Source organism: Dryobates pubescens, chromosome 25 (genome assembly GCF_014839835.1).
Source record: "Dryobates pubescens isolate bDryPub1 chromosome 25, bDryPub1.pri, whole genome shotgun sequence".
Taxonomy (NCBI): domain Eukaryota; kingdom Metazoa; phylum Chordata; class Aves; order Piciformes; family Picidae; genus Dryobates; species Dryobates pubescens.
In genome coordinates this window covers 14,237,411-14,251,482 of record NC_071636.1, presented here as the reverse complement: position 1 = coordinate 14,251,482, position 14,072 = coordinate 14,237,411, and the positions used below count along the sequence as shown (strand labels likewise).

Below are 14,072 nucleotides of genomic sequence, written 5' to 3'. Positions count from 1 at the left end.
CTGTGTTGTAGTTTGAGCTGGGCGCCCCCCTGGTGCATTCACTTCCTGTGTCCAGAAGTCCAGCCCAGAGGGATGGACACAGGAAATTGTGTATTTCCTACCATAATTCTTTGCACCACTATAAGATCCAGTGCGGAGTCTGGCACTTCCTCTTTCCTTCCCTCTCCGAGACTTGGTAACTGGGGGAGAGATCTCCCGGCCATGGGCCTGATTGGGCCCAAGGCCACAGGGGGATGGGCAGTCTCAGGCCTGGCCAGCTGAGACTAGCCCAGCAGAGGGAGGGGGAAGAAGGAGCCCCGGGGGTTTTGGATGCACCCTCAGGTGGGGATGGAATCTTTGTCACTGCGCTTTGGGTTTTCTGTAACATTCACCGCTTTCTATTTAAACTTTCATCACTTTTGCAATCCGTTTGTCTGAGTCGTTATTTCTGCCTGTGGTGGGGAGGGGATCTGCCCCAACCCATTACACACTGTAAATAATTTCTTCCTCATCCCCAGTCAAAATCTCCTCTCCTCAAGCTTAAAGCCATTGCTCCTTCTCCTATTACTACAAGCCCTTGTAAAAAGTCCCTCCCCAGCTTTCTTGTACGCCCCCTTCAGGTACTGGAAGGCCACCACAAGGTCTCCCTGGAGCCTCAGAAACATGAGCTTCTGTGAAGTCACTAACTCAGTACAGAAAATCTTTTCTGATTTCCACAATGAGGGAGCTGTACAAGTAACAGGAGGAGCACACACAGTGATAGGTGGAACACAGGGCAGTACAGCCTACAGATTACCAAGGTCAACTCACTGACTTCCTCTGCCACCTACCCTGCCTTGTCCCTGTACCCCCATCCCCTTCCAGTCCAACACTATCCTCTCCTTCCAAAAATCAGAGCAAGAAACACTTCCTTCAACCCCATTCTTCAAATTATATCTTCACAGGGCTGGATGTGGCAGGGCTATATGCTGTTCTGGAAAGCAAGTATCTCCCTTTTTATTCCAGGTGGTCTGGAACACCTTCATCCTGCAGAGAACAGAGCTGTGCACAAGTCCATTGCTACAGGGAAGAAGAAAATGCTGCCCACACAAAGCATTCCAGAGGAGAGAGGATGCATGCTGAGGAGAGATGGAGGTACACTGCAGATCAGCTACAAAAGCACAAACCTGAGTGAGTTAATAGGTAACAGAATATATTTAGTTGGAAGAGACCTTCAAGATTTCTCAGTCAAACTTCAACCCAGCAATGCAGGGTCAACACTAAACCATGTCTCTCAGCACCAGGTCAACACCCTGTTAAGCACCTGCAGGGATAGTGACTCCACCATCACCCAGACTTTATTGGAGCATTTACAGTTCACCAAGTCCATTCTGCACGCTCTCCCTTTCTCTGGGTTACACAAGACCACAGACACATTAATCTTCTTGCTTAGAATTTACCTGAAATAACTTTAAACCACATCATAGTTCAGAGCCTGAAATGAGAAGAGGTGCCATGGAGCTGCTCTGAGTGAAAAAAAAAGTAAATTACCTGGCAACAGCCCAAAACTCCCAACAAATACCTACAGCAGCAAGTTGGTGGCTGTGAAAACATAGGCAATAGCTGCAATTCCAGTCCTTCTCAACAATGCATTGGCCTCTTCATGTTTGAAGAAGACCTTCAATCATCTCTCCATCATACAAACACACCTGCAATTTGCTAGAACTGAAGATACTGAGCCTATTCCTGTGTAGAGTTTGGAGTGCTGCACCTGTATTTAGCTTTTCCTCTTATCTGTCTGCTGGGAAAATCTTTAATCAAACACAAGATGTTTCAAAGGTAATCTCATACCACACAAGCCAGCTGCAGAGCAACCACCACTGTGCAACGGCTGCCACCTCATGCTCAGCAGAGACACTGCACTTCAGTGCAGGAAGACTATTTTCAGTAGCTCAAGGAACAATTAGTCTTTCAAATTTCCCTCTCTGTCCTCACAAACAATGGACTCCTAACGCACCAGAAACAAATGTCATTCCAACAGCTGAGTATTTCTAGTACTTCACCTTTATCCAGGTGCTTTACAGATTCAGACTCTTACAGAAAGCAGATTGAGAGAGGGCATTCTGCCACTTTGCTCTCCTCTGGTGAGACCTCACCTGGAGTACTGCATCCAGCTCTTGAGCCCTCAGCACAGCAAGGACATGGACCTGACGGAGAGGGTCTAGAGGAGGGCCATGAAAATGAGCTAGGGGCTGGAGCACCTCTGCTGTGAGAACAGACTCAAAAAGCTGCACATTTCCTCTCACACTGTTCACAGTCCAGTGCAAAGAAATTAAACTATGCAATGCTCTCCTGTTTCTTCCACACTCACTCTCACAGCCTGAGGCTGATGCTACTACAAAGATCATTAGCAAGATGATAGTGAAGGGATATTACACCTCAGATCTTAAACCCAGAAGCCCATTTCTTTTGGTGGGGACAATAAAAACACCCCTACTAAATCTCTACATGAACTTCAGCAAAGCTGATCTCACAAATACCATCCTTCCAAACAGCACTCCCACTCAACCTGTTTTGCTCTCATTAAGGCATTTTTGTTTCTCTTACACATTAAATGGGAAACTGAGCATAAAATTGCATGTGAATACAACCATCACTACTTACTTCTCCTGTGATTGGATTGGTTCCATATTTCTTTATCCAAGGAACAATGCTCCTGAAAAGAGAAAGGATAAAGTGGCAAATGACAAGCACCATCAAGAAACCTCTGTTGATGGGCATGATTATTTTTGACAGCTTGCTAAGACCAAATGATGATCACATAGAATAGAACAGAATAGAACAGAACAGAATAGAACAGAACCAAAACAGGTTAGAACAGACCTTCAAGATCATCGCATCCAACCTATCCATGCCCATCACATCCAACCCACCTAATCAACTAAACCATGCAACCAAGCACCCCATCCAGTCTCCTCCAAAACACCTGCAATAATGGTGACTCCACCACCTCCCTGGGCAGCTCATTCCAATGGGCAATCACTTTCTCTGTGTAGAATTTCCTCCCAACATCCAGTCTGAACCTCCCCTGGTGCAGCCTGAGACTGTGTCCTCTTGTTCTGGTGCTGGTTGCCTGGGAGAAGAGACCAGCCCCCACCTGTCTACAGCCTCCCTTCAGGTAGTTGTAGAGAGAAATAAGGTCACCCCTGAGCCTCCTCTTCTCCAAGCTAAGCAACCCCAGCTCCCTCAGCCTCTCCTCATAGGGCTTGTGTTCCAAACCCCTCACCAACTTCGTTGCCCTTCTCTGGACATGTTCCAGCAAGTCAGCATCGTTCCTGAACTGAGGGGCCCAGAACTGGACACAGTATTTGAGATGTGGCCTAACCAGTGCAGTGTACAGGGGCAGAATGACCTCCCTGCTCCTGCTGGCCACACTGTTCCTGATACAGGCCAGGATGCCATCGGCCCTCTTGGCCACCTGGGCACACTGCTGGCTCATGTTCACCCTACCATCGACCAGTACCCCCAGATCCCTCTCTGCCTGACTGCTCTCCAGCCACTCTGACCCCAGCCTGTAGCACTGCATGGGGTTGCTGTGGCCAATGTGCAGAACCCAGCACTTGGATGTGTTAAACCTTAAAATGTGTTAACTACATAGCTGCAACCAGTTCTGCAACACAAAACCAAAGCCAGCCAGAGACAAGAACTTACAGTATATCAAAGACTGTCCCATCTGGTGTGCAAACTGGGTATTCAAATGGCTGCAGAGATAAACTAGGGGAAAAAAAGCATACATTTTATTTAGCAAAATCAGCTGGAAATCATGATGAGAGAAGCAAGAAACATTTCTGCTGATTCTCTTGCACGTTAAAGTAAGAGCTATAGCCAGGAAAATACTGAGTGGCTGCCAATGCCTGCTACCTGATTCTACATAAATTATGTTAACAACAAAACCCATGAAAGGAACTGGAGCAGTTCAGTGACATGTAGCTGCCAGCACTCACAGCCATGGAGCCACAGGATGCTGTAACACCCCCTGCAGCCTGCTTCCATTATCACATGGGGCCTCACCAGCACAGAAGATGGTTCAAACAGAAACAACTCATTGCTTGTACTGAAATGGGCTAGGAGGTAACTGCAATCACATTCAGCATCTCCTTTTAGGGATGCTTCCATAATCCAGCAGCTTTCAGGCAAACAGCAATGGTTTGCAGATGTGGGTGGTAACCTGAGCTACTCAACTTACAAAAGCATTTCTAACCCACTAACTCCCCTTGTTCACTGTAGCACACGAAGCAGTACATTCTAAACACAAAAAAAATAGCATAAATACTCCTTCAATCTATCTAATCACTGCCTCAGAGAGAGGAGTGAATGACCAAGCACATTCTGAGCAGGGAAATTACATAGATTTGAAAGACTGGAAGGTACACAATAACTGTTCTGAATTATTTTATTACTTTTGTATTCTCATAGCCAACAGCTCCAATCTCTGCAAACACTCACCACAGAAAGTATTAAAGTTCTTAAAGGTTTATTCTTACTGCATTACTACTGTAGCAAGCCTAAGTTAAGTAACTACCTTGGAAGAGTTTGGCTTCAGCAATGGTTCAATGTTAACAGCCTGACAAACACATGAGTCATTTAATTGTGACAATGTAAATTTGCTGTCTTACCTGCAGTGATCAAATGACAAACGTCTAAAATTAGTTCGTGGAAGGTCTGTTTTGGGGCAAAAAAGGCAAAAAAACCAAAAAAACAAAACACCACAGAACTTTAGTAAATACACAGAATCCTAGGAAACAGAGGAACATTTCAAAGTTACACTTTGATACAGATACAGTAGCAATTTACTGGTGATAAGGATGAACACACTTAAATCTTGCAAAATTGTAACTAAAATGGGATTGAGGCTGGCAGAAGCAAGGAGACTCCTGGGCTAAAATGACACAATCAGAATGAAACAAACCAGAGCTCTGACTGACAGCACTGAGGTTAAATTTGAAACTCCTTCTCGTACTGCAGCGCCCAAAACTGAACTCAGTACTCAAAGCACAGCCTCACCAGTGCTGAGTACAGGGGGGCAATCACCTCTGTAGTTCTGATGGCCACATTCTTGCTGATGCAGGCCAGGATGGCCTGACTGGCCACCCCGGCACACTACTGGCTCCTGTTCAGACGGCTGTTTATCAACAGCCCCTGGTCAGTTTGTGCCCAGCAGCTTTCCAGCCAGGCTGTGGCATTTGCGCGGTTGTTGTTACCCAGCTCCAGGACTGGGCCTTTTGAAGCCCGTATAGTTGGCCTCAGCCCACCGATCCAGCCTGGCCACCCCCTAACTTGGTGCCGTCTGCAAACTTACGGAGGGTGCTCTCAATCTCCTCGTCAAGATCACTGCTGAAGACATTAACCGCGGTGGCCCCAGCACTGAGCCCTGGGGAACACCGCTTTTTACCGGCCACCAACTGACTTTAACTCGTTCACCACCACCCGCTAGCCCCGGCCATCAGCCAGTGTTTGACCAGCAGAGCGTACGCCCGTCCAGGCCTGATCCCACTCCAGTCAGTGCGGGGTCCCCCCTCACCCCTTACCTGCTTTCTTGCCCCCGTAGAACTGCGTGTACTCCGCGCACGTGATGTACCTGCCGAGACAGGAGGATCACTGAGGGGCGCCCCCAGCCCTCCGGGCCCGCCCCGCGCACCCCGCAGGCCCCGAGCCCCACTCTCCCCGCCCCGCCGGTCCGTCCCTTCGTACGGCCCCGCTCACATCTTATCCTTCTGGTGCTGCCTCTTCCCCATGGCGGCTGCTCAGCGCGGGGACCGTCGGAGAAGCGACTCCGTCAGCCTCGCGGCGCTCTTCCGGTGCGGGTGCTGCGGCGATAGCCGCTCGGCGGAAACACGGGCGGCGGGCGGGGTTCCGGGCCGGCCGGGCGGCGAGCACGGCAGCTCCCCGGCAGGAAGAGGCGCACACGTAAAACTTAAGTGCGGCCTGGAGACGAGCCTGTGCCCTAGCACTTGGCGCCCAGCTAAGTCTAACGTTGCTCCGGTTTCAGCTTTGGCCCTGGTTGGGCCCTTCCTCACCGGCCAGGGCAAGGACGCCGATGAAGAGCTGAGGGAGTCTTGGTAGGTGTGCTCTGCCCAGCTCTCCCGGTGACAACGTCGAATCCCCCATCTGACGCTCCCTCTGTCCCCGTTCAAGACGCGACCCGCCTGCACCGAAGTGCTGGCCAGCAAGAACAGAGAGGCGATCATCCCCCTGTACGCAGCACTGGTGAGGCCACACCGTGGCGACAAGCGACAGGACCAGAGGAAACGGTTTCAAGCTGCACCAGGGGAGGTTCAGGCTGGGTGCTGGGAAATACTTCTTCAGAGAAGGTTCTCAAACGTTGGAATGGTCTGCCCAGGGCCCTGGAGATGTTTAAGCAGTGTGGGGACCTGGCCCTTAGGGTCATGGTTTAGTGCTGACCCTTCAGTCGAGGGCTGGACTGGATGAGCTTTGAGGTCTCTTCCAACCGGAGGTTTTCTGTGATTCTGTGTTTTGCTGCAGGCTTCCTTTGATAATGTAAAGCAGCCTTAAACAGAGTTTTCATAGCCCTCACCTGCAAATAGAAGATGGTGAGTGTAAACAGAAAGAGATGAAATATCCAATTTAAGAAAAATGTTAACCTTCATTTAAGTCTGTTTTGTGTGTGGAAGTTTAAAATTGTGCTCTTGATCTGTCTGGCAGTGTCAGAACTTCCCAAGAAAAAGTGGATAGAAAAACCCCCATCAGTGTCTGAAATGGAGACTGCTCTCCCTAAAATGTATTTCAGCATCTCTTCAAAGACTTCATTACAAAGAACTGACTTTCCCTCAGCTCCTTACCTTAGATCCCACTAAACAGCATTCATTACAGACTGGTATGAACAGCACAAGGCTGAATAGAGGATGTCCCTCTGCTTTTTCCTTGTTAAACCATGACCGTGGCAGCTGCCTACACAGAACAGTCCCACTAACTGCACCAGGCTTTGGACTGGACCCCTGCTTTCCCCAGAACACAGGCTCCACCTGCTGTTTTAATCATTTTGATGGATTTCTTGCCTGCATACATAAGCACAAGATGAGCACAACCTGGTGCAGTTGAAGGTGCCCCTGATTATTGCAGGGGGCTTGCACGAGATGACCACTGAAGGTCCCTTCCAAACCATTCTGTGATACAGTGGCTCTGTGATTCTACTCTATGATGAACATGCCTGTTCCCACAAGCGTAGACTACTTAGCAATAGCATGAATCATTCACAGCACTACCACAGCTGGTTGTCACAGCACCATTAAACTGCTTGGACTACAGGTTAGGGAAAGCTGACTGCCTTCCTCTAGGGAGCTACATGCAGAATCAAGCTGTGCTATCGCTTCACCTCTCTCTGCCTGTTGAAAACTCAGTGATGCCACACTGAAAATTAGCTGCTAAAGTAGTTGTTTTTATTGCTCTTCAAGACACTTCTGTCAGCATGTACAGGGGATTGCTGTACAAAGAAGTAATCCAGCATCCATTTGGTCTGCCAGTTGAATGTAGGCGACAACAAAGACCTCCAAACATGGGGGTTTGTTGCCTTAAAGAACACATCCCTCCCTCTAGGATCCAGACAACCATATAACCACAGAGCCACCTCTCTGAAGGGGGTCAGTCCCCTTTAGCCGAAGTCCACAGTAGCACAGCTAGGCCTTGTTCTGGCTGAGGATGAAGTACATTGTTTCTGCTAAAAGTTTAGGGGAGCAACAGCCCTTTTATAAGGGTTCAAATACACTTTGTAATTTCAATACTAATTTTCTTACTCAAAAACATCTCAAAGTAAGGCAATAAATGGAGGCACACCTGAATATTTAGGTCCTGTAAGCGCTAACACATACATGTACATGTGCTTCTTTCCTGAAGCAGGCTTGGTGCTGGGAAAGAAAACAAGTTGACTGATGTGGTTGCAGTGGAATTCCAAAACCACTCCACAGGTGAACTGGCAGGGCACCAGCACTATTTTGTTATCACAAAATGCCACACAAGGAACCTGTCTATAACTGCCCAAAGCTCACTTCTTCTTGGGGTGCCCTAGCACTTGTGACAGCAGTCAGGGGAGCCCATTTTGCTTTGTGCTGCCCTGAGAATAATGAGCACTCCCACACAGCTCCTGCTCCTGCTCCCTCAGCCGAGTTGTGGATCCAAGAGAAGACTTGTTAGCTGGCCTAGGGTCTGATCATGTTTTCAGAGGAAAGATCATCCAAACAGTGTTATTTATTTCTAGGCACGTTAACATGATTCAGCCTGCACTGACATTGCTGGAGATGCCCTGAGCCCTTTGCAATAATTCAAGACCATGTTTTTTGATTTTGTGTTTTTTAAACCAATGCAATGTTCATTTATTTCTGTACTTACAAAAAGAGCCACCCCGTTGTACTCCCTCCCCACCCCTGCCCCGACCCCCCCCACCCCCCAGCCCCAAATGCCTTTTACAAACATTTAAAAATTAAAAACCAGATGATGACATGTTAATTTGGTAGAATTATTTTGAAACATAGCTTTTGTCATTAAGAGTTAAATTTCCTACAAGATGACTTTGTAGAGAGCCTGATTATCGGCCAAATAAAATTCCATATCACAAGTTAGCAAATTCTAGTACAAAAATAGTCCATGTGTTAGAACAGCCTCTTATTATTCTTATTTTTATATTCACAGGAAAGAGTCTATTGGCTGCATAATGCCTTAATATTTATGAAATTTCTTTCTTTTTTTTTTTTTTTTTTTTTAACTTGGCTCATTCATCTAATTGAATATAGTGTTGAGCCTCAATAAATCCTCAGGCAAAAAAACCCCTAAACAGGGTTAAATATGCTGTTCAGTGTACTCTGAAGTACTGTGCTTTTCACAGGACATCCAAGAAACCCCACAACCAGTTCTCAGCTAGTTTTGATATTAAAATGAGATCCAGATCCAAAAGGACCCCCCCCTGAAGTATATATCCACGACTTTCCATAGAAACAGAGGCCACAGCTTCGATGGTGACGTTTCACTGGGGAAACTGTCTAGCTCATCCGCTCGTTGTTTTCATGAATCCACTTGTGAGCTTCTTTAAAAACTAAAGCAGGTCACTCCTGAAGCATCTGGGACCCTTACGGCACTGCGCTCTTCAGGAGTGTCCCCACCGACCGGGCTTTCCCTCCTCTTCTGTCTCTGGTTAATGCTGTCCAGCAGTTTCTCTCAGACCAGGCCCCGCAGGGAAAATCTGGGGCAATGCTACTTGTCTCTCAAGATGTCTAGCTGCTCTTGATACTCTGTGAAAAGCCTCTGGAAACGAAGGTTCTGTCCAATAACAGGGAGAAGCTCTTTCAATAGTTCTCTCTTTCGTAAACCCTGGGAAAAAAAAAACAACCACAGAAGCATCCTCAGAATGTGTTGTTTGATACCATAAATACATCTGACAGAGCTGATTAACATTCCTGCCTTCCTGCCTGCCTGGAGAGGGCTGTGGATTTTATCTTCTTTCTTTGCTTACGTGACTGCTGGACTAAAAATTGTCTTCACAGTTCTATACTCATGAAGCTGGTGCAGACTCTGCAGTCACAGACTCCAGGCATGTTCTGGAGAAGGGAAGACATTTCATAAGCATGTCACTATTCCAAAGTTCCTGTTTGAGGAAAGGGGAGGCCTGAATGGGCAGCTCAGCTCCATCTGCATGATACTCAAGACAGGACCAGAGCCCAGACTGTGGCACTAAGAATTTGTCTACAATGTCACAGGAAAGGAACACAGGTGCCATGGGAGGAAACCTGCTTATGAGATCAGAGCAGAGTATGGAAAGGGTTCCAGGAGCAGCAAAAATAATTTGTGGCTGCTTTTTTGCCACTAAATTAAATCCTATTTTATGTCCTATTGTCTACCCACATTCTGCAGTTTCCATGGGAAACTCTGCCTCATTCTTTATTATCAGGACTTACCATAACTGTTGATTCCCACTGACTTCCAGCTGAGTAATGGACTGGACCCAGTAAATCCTTGCATAATTCTCTCAAACGATATTCAAACCCTGAATATCACCAGAAAACAAAAGCACATTCATAAGCAGTTCACTACAGAGAACTACTCCACAGCACAACTGATGACATTCAGGAAAGAGTTGCAAATATCCAGAATAAAGTGCAAAGCATTGATTTTTTGATATTATTCTTCTAAACAACAGATAAGATGATTTTCAAAGGATTTATTTTAGAGTTCTCAATTGGTTTATGTTCTCAAAAACACAACTAATAATGATCTACAAAAGGGAGAAAAAAAATGAAGTAGATCCTCCAGTTTAAGTGCTGCCCTGATCTGAGCCTCACTTCTGTCTCCCACAAATACAACAGCTGTTAAAAAAACATAAAGACAAATACTGGAAAAACTGACAGACTTCGACAGCCAGAGAATTAATATGAAAGAGGTATGATAAGAGTTGGAAAGCCACAAAATGAAAACCAGTGAAGTGGAAAAAGTTGTTAGGCTGCATTTAGTGGCAAAATATGAAACTGAACAAAATGAAGTCAGTAGTAAAAAATTAAATAAAGTTGGCACCCTTCTGAAACAGGAAAACACTAAATGAGGAGTCTCTCAAACCCTCAGCAGAAGAGCTTATAACAGAGTTTAATTCATGTCATTTTAAAAGAAAAACTTTCGTAATACCACACAGTTTCCAGGCCAATGGAACTGTGAAGTCCACAGATGGCACTGTTTCCCCAGACCACGATCTGTTCACACTCCGTGTGACACAAGATTCCCGAGAGCCGAGCACTGAAGGGAGCACAGGCACTTGAGCAGTTTGTTTTGGTTTTAAGTAAACACTGAGTCCAGAAGCTTAAGTGCTAAGAGGAGAACGTTAAGTGCAATCATACACACACACGACACGAACAGAGCATTTCTCACAAGTCCATCAGAGCTGCAAAGAAGCACCAGAGCGTGGCAGGCCTCACCTTCATTAACTAGGTACCGTGCATAGATAAGGAGCCAGTGGCGATATTCGTGACTGGATTGTAGCGTAAGTGCTGCTGCTATCTGGTTCTCCAGGTATGCAAGTGTTGTTTCTTGTTGCACTAAATGAGGCATGGAGAACAATCTTGCAGCTTGCCTTCCTGAACTACAAAACCAAAGAATTAGTGTCTGGTTTTAAGGCTGGAACGTTAAGGAACACACACGTTATTCCACCTTTATCTTTCAGTGCTCCCAGAGTTCAAGTTTTTAATGACAAAAGCAGCACTTCATAGCAAACTGCCTTCCCCATCACATCATAGAATCATATCATATATCACAGAATGGCTTATGTTGGAAGGGACCTCAGGAACAGAATAGAATAGAATAGACCGGGTTGGAAGAGACCTTCAAGATCATCACGTCCAACCCATCAACCAATCCAACACCACCTAAACAACTAACCCATGGCACCAAGCACCCCATCAAGTCTCCTCCTGAACACCTCCAATGACGGCGACTCCACCACCTCCCCAGGCAGCCCATTCCAATGGGCAATCTACTCCAACCTCCTGCCATGAGGCAGGGATGCCTCTCAACTAGACTCAGCTGCTCAAGGCCTCATTCAACCTGGCCTTGCACACCCCCAGGGAGAAGGCATCCATGACCTCCCTGGGCAGCCCATTCCAGAGTGTCACCACCCACATACTGAAGAACTTTTTCCTAAGACCCAGTCTGGCCCTACTCTCCCTCAGCTTCAAACCATTCCCCCTTGTCCTGTTGCTAGCTACACTTACAAAAAGTTCCTCTGCAGCCTTCCTGTAGGATCCCTTCAGATACTGGAAGAGAATAGATCCCTTGATGACAACTGAACTACTCAAAATTTGTAGGCCTACCCCAGAAGGCTGGTAGGTGAAAAATTAAAATGTAAGAAATTATCTAAACTGAATTGTTTAGCTAATAAGCCTTGAGGTCCCTTCCAACCTGGTATTCTATCATAAATATGACATGCACAGAATTGTGAAATACTTTACCCCATGCCTTGAAGTCAAATTCAGAGCATGCTTTCCTGCCTCCCATAATCTCAACGTAACATTAACATTATAACCTATACATTTCTAAAGGTTTAAAACAAACAGCCCACAAAACACTGTCTGAGCTACTGAATTTTGGAGCCATTTAGTACCTTCAGAATTAAGTCAGTGAGTCAAACACACACATAAATCAGAGGAAAACAAGAAAAAGACAAAGCTGGTGATCAAATGAAGCAAGGCAGTGCGTACTTTGATGTTCGTCCCTGTATTACAGCTAAGGGCCCGGAACACAGCATGGCTTCTTGGGATGGTAAACTATTCCTGAAGTCTGCACATTGTGCTAGAGAGTCCTGTTTGTCTGAAACAAGATTCCTGGGAAAAAAAATTAAAAGGCAAACAGACAAAAATCAAGTTTGAGGAGAGCAGGGGATCCAGGTTTGTTCTACCTCAAATCCCCACTTGTATTTTCACAGATAACTAACAAACAAAAACTATCACCAAGGTGCTCAGGAATTCCATTGCCCCCAACTATTCTCACTCCAAGACCAAATTCTGCTTGTGCTGTCATGGAAATGACCCTTCCACTCCCAAAGTTCCCAACATTAATTATATATAATACAGCCTAAACATACAATAGTGAACCAGAGCAAAAATTAAACTTGGGATGTGATGTTACTCAGACTAACCCTCCAACTATAGAGTGAAACAGGAAATCAGAATCCATGGCAGTTCAGCTAAGTTGTAAAAGCAGGAAACAATAACTAACTTACCATGTAGAAAGAGAAGGATTAAAACAGTATGCCTTGCCGTCAGACATGCTCATTACAGGTATGCCATGCTGTGTCAGCAAGATCTGAGAGACAGTTGCATCACTTCCTGCAAGTTGAATCAGACCAAAGTATTTCTTTTGGAGTCCTGCATAACATTCATAATGGTAAAAAACTGCTATCCACCATTAATTATCAGACACAGCAACCAATAGAAAAGGGTTCAGTCAACATTATTCTGAAGGACTGATAGGTTGCCCAGGGAGGCTGTGGGGTCTCCTTCTATGGAGACATTCAAAACCTGCCTGGATGCATTCCTGTGTGACCTGCCCTAGGTGATCGTGCTGTGACAGGGGGGTTGGACTGGATGATCTTTCAAGATCCCTTTCAACCCCCTAACATTCTATGATTCTGTAAGCATCAGGCTGAACACAGTGGCATTAAAATCACTCTTTTACAAAATACATCACTCTTGATGCTGCAGCTTATACAGAACAGGAGCATTATTCGCTACATATCCAGGGGGCAATCTTCAGCAATTCTCTGCTGCGTCTTCTCCGAGAAGCTTTTTTCTTGCTTTTCCTAGTGAAGTTCCCAGAAAGCATACTTTGAAAGGAATGCTCTCCATGAATGCAGTATAAATGGGATAGTTGGAGTCTCTCATGCCTCAGCATATTCCAAGCCCAGAGTCTGTGCATGCAACATCTAATGAAGATATCTGTAAATTGGTACCACAACTACTTTAGGTAGTTTTGGTTAGCACTGTTTGGTTAGCATAAGTTCAAGCTAAAATTAAAGCCCATATTTTCTGAGATGGTGCTTTCTTGATAATAATGTGTGGTGCAGCAGACAGGCTGGAGGGAAGGGGTGCCATCCAGAGGGACCTTGACAGGCTGGAGAGGCGGGCACAAGCCAACCTCATGAGGTTCAACAAGACCAAGTGCAGGGTCCTGCATCTGGGTCGAGGCAATCCCAGGCTGGGGAGTGACTGGCTGGAAAGCAGCCCTGAGGAGAGAGACTTGGGGGTGCTGGTGGACGAGAAGCTCAACATGAGCTCTCAGTGTGCACTTGCAGCCCAGAAAGCCAATCAGATCCTGGGCTGCATCAAGAGAAGTGTGGCCAGCAGGTCAAGGGAGGTGATTCGCCCCCTCTACTCAGCTCTGGTGAGACCCCAGCTGGAGTACTGCCTCCAGTTCTGGAGCCCCTATTACAAGAAGGATATGGCTGTGCTGGAGCGTGTCCAGAGAAGGGCTACGAGGATGATCAGAGGGCTGGAGCACCTCTCCTGTGAGGACAGACTGAAGGAGCTGGGGCTGTTCAGTCTGGAGAAAAGAAGGCTCCAACGTGA

At 46.3% G+C, this 14,072-nt stretch overlaps 2 protein-coding genes across 4 annotated transcripts in view; both read right to left on the bottom strand.

The window, feature by feature from the left end:
* Positions 1 to 5,832, bottom strand: part of PPIL2 (peptidylprolyl isomerase like 2) — an 87,227-nt gene extending 81,395 nt beyond the window's left edge. The window contains exons 1-5 of the mRNA XM_054173063.1: positions 5,722 to 5,832; positions 5,547 to 5,596; positions 4,635 to 4,680; positions 3,670 to 3,732; positions 2,623 to 2,674 (exon numbers count right to left, since the gene is read on the bottom strand). Coding sequence (XP_054029038.1) covers positions 2,623 to 2,674; positions 3,670 to 3,732; positions 4,635 to 4,680; positions 5,547 to 5,596; positions 5,722 to 5,753 — 243 coding nt within the window. The 5' untranslated portion in view covers positions 5,754 to 5,832. The remainder of the gene's footprint in view (positions 1 to 2,622; positions 2,675 to 3,669; positions 3,733 to 4,634; positions 4,681 to 5,546; positions 5,597 to 5,721) is intronic.
* A 2,888-nt stretch (positions 5,833 to 8,720) lies between these two features.
* The window catches only part of LOC104309702 (protein HIRA), a 37,518-nt gene continuing 32,166 nt past the window's right edge, over positions 8,721 to 14,072 (bottom strand). For all 3 annotated transcript variants that reach the window (XM_054173035.1, XM_054173033.1, XM_054173034.1), the window contains 5 exons: positions 12,728 to 12,833; positions 12,207 to 12,329; positions 10,929 to 11,092; positions 9,921 to 10,009; positions 8,721 to 9,336 (listed from right to left, as the gene is read on the bottom strand). In XM_054173035.1, the coding sequence (XP_054029010.1) occupies positions 9,220 to 9,336; positions 9,921 to 10,009; positions 10,929 to 11,092; positions 12,207 to 12,329; positions 12,728 to 12,833 (599 nt within the window). In that variant the 3' untranslated portion in view covers positions 8,721 to 9,219. The remainder of the gene's footprint in view (positions 9,337 to 9,920; positions 10,010 to 10,928; positions 11,093 to 12,206; positions 12,330 to 12,727; positions 12,834 to 14,072) is intronic.